Source organism: Babylonia areolata, chromosome 14, assembly GCF_041734735.1.
Source record: "Babylonia areolata isolate BAREFJ2019XMU chromosome 14, ASM4173473v1, whole genome shotgun sequence".
Taxonomy (NCBI): domain Eukaryota; kingdom Metazoa; phylum Mollusca; class Gastropoda; order Neogastropoda; family Buccinidae; genus Babylonia; species Babylonia areolata.
This window is the reverse complement of record NC_134889.1, coordinates 30,421,806-30,427,226: the sequence shown is the minus strand read 5'-3', so window position 1 is coordinate 30,427,226 and position 5,421 is coordinate 30,421,806. Positions and strand designations below refer to the sequence as shown.

Below are 5,421 nucleotides of genomic sequence, written 5' to 3'. Positions count from 1 at the left end.
GAAAGAGACAGACGAAAGAATGGCGCAGCGTTTCGTAAACTGCGCCATTCACCGTGTGTGTAAAAGAGATATGGATTTGTCCGAACGCAGTGACGCCTCCTTGAGCTACTGAAACTGAAACTGAAACTGTAAAAGAGGTGGTTGGAGGCGTGGGAAGAGAGGGGGCGTGGGGGGTGGGGGTGGGGCAGAAGGGAGACAAGAGATTTTAGTCATTCACGTACAAGACAAGAAAAGGAAAAGAAGAAAGTGAGAGCATGAAGATGCTGGGAGAGAGAGAGAGGGGGGTGGGGAGGGGGGGCAGAAATACACCGAGAGCGAGAGAGAGAGAGGGGGGTGGGGAGAGAGAGGGAAGAGAGAGAGGGGGGAGAGAAAGAGAGAGAAAGCTAGAGAGGGGAGAGAGAGAGAAAGAGAGAGAGAAAGAGAGGGGGAGAGAGAGAGTGAGAGGGGTACAGAAATACACAGAGAGCAAGAGAGAGAGAGAGGGAGAGAGAGGCAGGGAGAGAAAGAGAGAGATCGAAAAAACGGGGAGAGAGGGGGAGGGAAAAAGAATGAGAAAGAGGGGGAGGGGGAGGGGGGGCAGAAATACAGAGAGAGAGAGAGAGAGAGAGAGAGAGAGAGAGACTGTCTCTTCGCCTCTCTGTCTGTCTGCCTGTCTCTCTCTTTCTCTGGCTCTCTTTCTCTGGCTCTCTTTCTCTCTCTCTCTCTCTCTGGCTCTCTCTCTCTCTCTCCCTCCCCTCTCTCTCTCTCTCTCTCTCTCCATTCTAATCACACATGCAGAAGAACAGAATAGGACTTCCTGAGTCAGCCGTTGTCGTTCTCATTTCTTTGTGCCGGGAACGCCAAGAGCATTCCGACGTGTTGTCAGCGAATAGATAAATCCATTTAATCAAACCCGTTTCAGCGGACAAAGAAACAAGGTGAATAAATAAATTCATCTTCTAAACAGGCAAAGAAATGCAACGAATAAAGGAAAACACATCGTTTCGACAGATAAAAGAAATACAAACAATAACTGAAGAAATGCACAATTTGAGCAGATAAAAAAATGAATCAATAAACACACCCTTTAAACTGGTAAAGAAATACAATTAATGATTAAATGAATAAATAAATAGACAGAGAAATAAATGAATGAATAGACAGATAAAATAAAGAGATAAGCAGATAGATAAAGAGATGTTTTAAAGTTTATAAATAAATAAATAAATAAATAGATAAATAAATAAATGAATGAATAATACGTCATTCAAACAGGTCAAGAAAAAAAAAAGCAAGAGTTACAAATATGAACAGAATTAAATGTTCTACCATAAAATGATGAAGAATAAGATTTGAAAAAAAAGGAAGCTGCTTTTATGGGGCTTTGTTGTTGTTGTTGTTGTTGTTGTTGTAGTTGTTATAGTTGTAGTTGGTGTTGGTTTATTTGCGAGATCGTGTGCAGTGTGCAAGTATTTTCTTTCTTTTTTTTCTTCTTCACGAAATTTAGATGGGATGCAACAACAGAAGCAGAAGCATCAAATCCAATATGGAGAAGAAAAAACCCACCACCAACAACAACAGCAAAAAAACTGATGCCGTTAACATCACTGCAAAGAAGAATATCCTTTTAAGACTGTGACTTAACTCTCTCCATACGAACGGCGAAAGAGACGACGTTAACAGCGTTTCTCCCCAATTACCACCATCAAAATATTACAAGAGGAAGGCTCTTATACTGAAGACGTGAATGTTGACAAAGAATACCACAATTCTGACGACGGAAGCTAAAGGTTGGGTCATTCAGACACCCACTGGACATCCGAGGGGTCTGTGTAGAGGAGAAGAGAGGACTGGTCGTACTGAGTGAGTTAAAAAAAAAAAAGTGGGTCATAGCGTTTACCTACAATGATAAATGCGTGAGACCTAAACAGTCCTGCACTGGTGGTGTTTCCCCCAGTGGGACCAGACCAGCTGACCCTGACCAGCAACTAGCAAAGATCAGAAAGAGAGAGGGGGAAAAAAAAAAAGAAAAGAAAAAAGAAGCCCGCATGGTTTTGCCGTTATTTTTCAAAAAAACGTCCCTAGTATTTCTTCAGACAAAGTAAAACGGAAACTTTTTTTTTTTTTTTTATTTTTTTTTTTTTAATGTTGTCCTTTTTTCATGGTGGAATTATTTCCAGCGCCAGAATGCGAGCAGGTAGAACTGAGGATCAATGCTGCTTTATTTCAGCTCTGAAGCTCGTGGTGGGTCGGTTTGAGGAGGGAGGAGAGACATTGAGGTCGGAACTGAACGGTAAATGGGAAAATTCCAGTGAACGGAAACTGGGAAATCCCAGTGAACGGTAAATGGGAAAGTCCCAATAAGCGGGAAATGGAGAAAACCCCAATGAAACAGAAATAAGAAAATCCCAACTTTATACGTCGTGTTGTGTACAGAGCTCTCAACTGAATGTTTTTCAGTCACTGAAAACCATACCTTTTTGTCTGTTTTTTTGTTTTGTTTTTTTAATCGATGAATATTCCCCGAACAAAGAGAAGAAACAGAAGGGATATAATTGAGTGTTTTGAGGGATCTTCGCAGTCTGCTGACCCTGTATCTCTGTATTCAGAGAATGTTCCTAAACCTGTGATAAAACAGAAGAAGAAAAAAAACGAGGAAGAAAAAGAACTAAATCAACGATATTAGTACCAACAGTATCAGCAAAGGGAAGAATGAGAACAAAAAAACAACGAAAAATACGAAAAAGGACACACGTTCTCACCAGGCCGTCACCATTGGCAACAACTACAACCAAACAATTCCACCAATGGCAAAAGTGCCAGCATCTTCAGCTAGAATAAAAAAGGACAGCAACAGGGTCAGACCGTCTGTCGTATTATCGTCATCATCTTCTTTGCCATCGTCATCAACGTCATCAGCATCAACAGCATCAACAAAAGTGACAGTGCCAACAGCAGCAGTGATAATATCAGAAAGTAAACTATCCCGTCAGTGTGATCATCGCCATCGTCATCTTCATCGGAAAGAAAAGTGACAGAAACAGCATTGCGAAAAGGAAAACAAAAACAAAAAAAAACCAACAGTGCGGTTGTTGTCATCATCATCATCTTCGTCACCATCATCAACAACCACAAAAGTGGGAACAACAGTAGTAGCTACAGAAGTTGGGGAAAAAGTGGGGAAAAAAAAAATATATATATACGGGAGCACTATTGTCGATGGCATTATTATCATCGGCATCATCGCCACCAACAACGGTGACAAATAAACGGAGCAAACAACACTAAACTGCAGAAGCAGCAACAACTACAACAACAGTAACCTATTGGAGCCGTCATCACTCTCCACAACAATAGCAGCGACAGTTCCAACAACAACAACAACAACAACAACGATAAAGAACGATAAAACAAAAAACTGAGGATCACCACCACACAGACAGCAAATGTCCATAACGAAAGCAAAGAACAACCAGCAACAACTAATTAAACCAACAAAAACTACACGCCAATAACTAATCACCATCATCATCATTATCATCATTCACATCATCATCGTCGTTGTCGTCAACGTCGCCGTGGTCGCTTACCAAACAACCACAACCACCCCACAACAGCAACAGCCAAACTGGCAGCGAAAGGACCCGTAGCAGAAATAACCTTCACGGAACCGACAGACGGTGGTGATTCCTCGGCTCTGGCTCTGCCACCACCACCATCATCATCATCATCATCATCATCGCCGTTATCGAAGAAGACGACATCCACAGCAACAACAACGACGACGACAGCACAGCCACAGTGGACCCCCTGTGGAAATAACCTTCAGGGAACAGACATACGGTACAACTCCTAGTCTCTGGAACCACCACCACCACCATCATCATCGCCGTTATCGAAGAAGACGACATCCACAGCAACAACAGCAACGACGACAGCACAGCCAGAGTGGACCCCCTGTGGAAATAACCTTCAGGGAACAGACATACGGTACAACTCCTAGTCTCTGGAACCACCACCACCACCATCATCATCATCGCCGTTATCGAAGAAGACGACATCCACAACAACAACAACAACGACGACAGCAACACAGCCACCGTGGCAGCTAAAGGACCTCCAGCGGAAATAAGCATCACGGAACAGACCGACGGCGGTGACTCCTTGTCTCTGCCATCACAACCACCACCATCATCATCATCATTGCCATTGTCGAAGACACCACCCACAATATCCAAGACACCACCCACAATAATAACAAGAAAAATAACATTAACAACAGCAAAAACACAACCACCATCATCGCCGTTTTCGAAGACGACGGCGGCAACCACAGTAACAACAATTGCAGCACTAACAACAACACCACCATCACGGTTATCGAAAACGACGACACCCACAATAACAACAACAACATCACCACCACCACCACAATCGTCATCATCGCCGTTACCGAAGAAGACACCACCCACAATAACAACGACATCACCACCACCACCACCACCACCATCACCATCATCATCGTCACCGTCGCCGTTTTCGAAGAAGACGACACCCACAATAACAACATCACCACCACCACCACCACCACCATCGCCGTTATCCAAGAAGAAACCACCACCCACAACAACGACGACATCATCGAAGACGACACCCACAATAATAACAGTACCATCATCATCATCGAAGAAGACGACGACGACAACAACAACCACCACAACACCCATGTCCAAGCCTCAGCAGCTGCCTCCCCCCTCCCCCACCATGCTGCCCAGGAGACTCACCCCTCCTCCCTCCCCGGCCATGGCCACGCTGCAGGCCAACCCGACCTTCACCTACGAGGAGGAGAGCCTGAAGGAGAACCTGGGCCTCCTCCGCAGGGCCTTCTCCTCCATCAAGAAGCGGAGGAAGAAGAAGGAGGGGTCGCCTTCTCCTTCGCGGCTTCAGGAGCACGAGTCCCTGAGGGCTGTCAGGTCGCACCCGGCCACCAGCGCTTCCGCCTGCAACATCTACTTCAGGTATGGCGCTGTTTTGTTTGTGTTGGGGAGTGTGGGGGGGCGGGGGCGGGCGAGGGATGTGGTGGGGGGAGGTCTTTGGTGTGTGGTGTGGGTGAGGGGAGGTGGGTGGGTGTTGGTGTGTGTATGTGTGTGTGTACGTGTGAGGGTGGGAACGGGGTAGGGGGTTGTTGGTGTGTGTGTGTGAGTCGTGAGGCGGGAGGAAGGGGGCCGGAAGAGGGGAGGTGGGGGGGGGGGGGTAGTTGTGTGTGTGTTGGTGTCTGTCTGTCTCTGTGTCTATTTCTCTCTCTCTGTCTTTGTCTATCTGTCTGTCTGTGTCTCGTTCTCTCTCTCTCTCTCTCTCTCTCTCTCTCTCTCTCTCTCTCTCTCTCTCTCTCTCTCTCTCTCTCTCTCTCTCTCTCTCTCGCTGTGTGTGTGTATGTGTGTG

General features: G+C 45.7%; 1 protein-coding gene across 1 annotated transcript in view; it reads left to right on the top strand.

Annotated features, from left to right (window-relative positions):
* Positions 1–4,704: 4,704 nt before the first annotated feature.
* Positions 4,705–5,421, top strand: part of LOC143289676 (GTPase-activating Rap/Ran-GAP domain-like protein 3) — a 312,925-nt gene continuing 312,208 nt past the window's right edge. The window contains exon 1 of the mRNA XM_076598724.1: positions 4,705–4,997. Within this exon, the coding sequence (XP_076454839.1) occupies positions 4,705–4,997 (293 nt within the window). The remainder of the gene's footprint in view (positions 4,998–5,421) is intronic.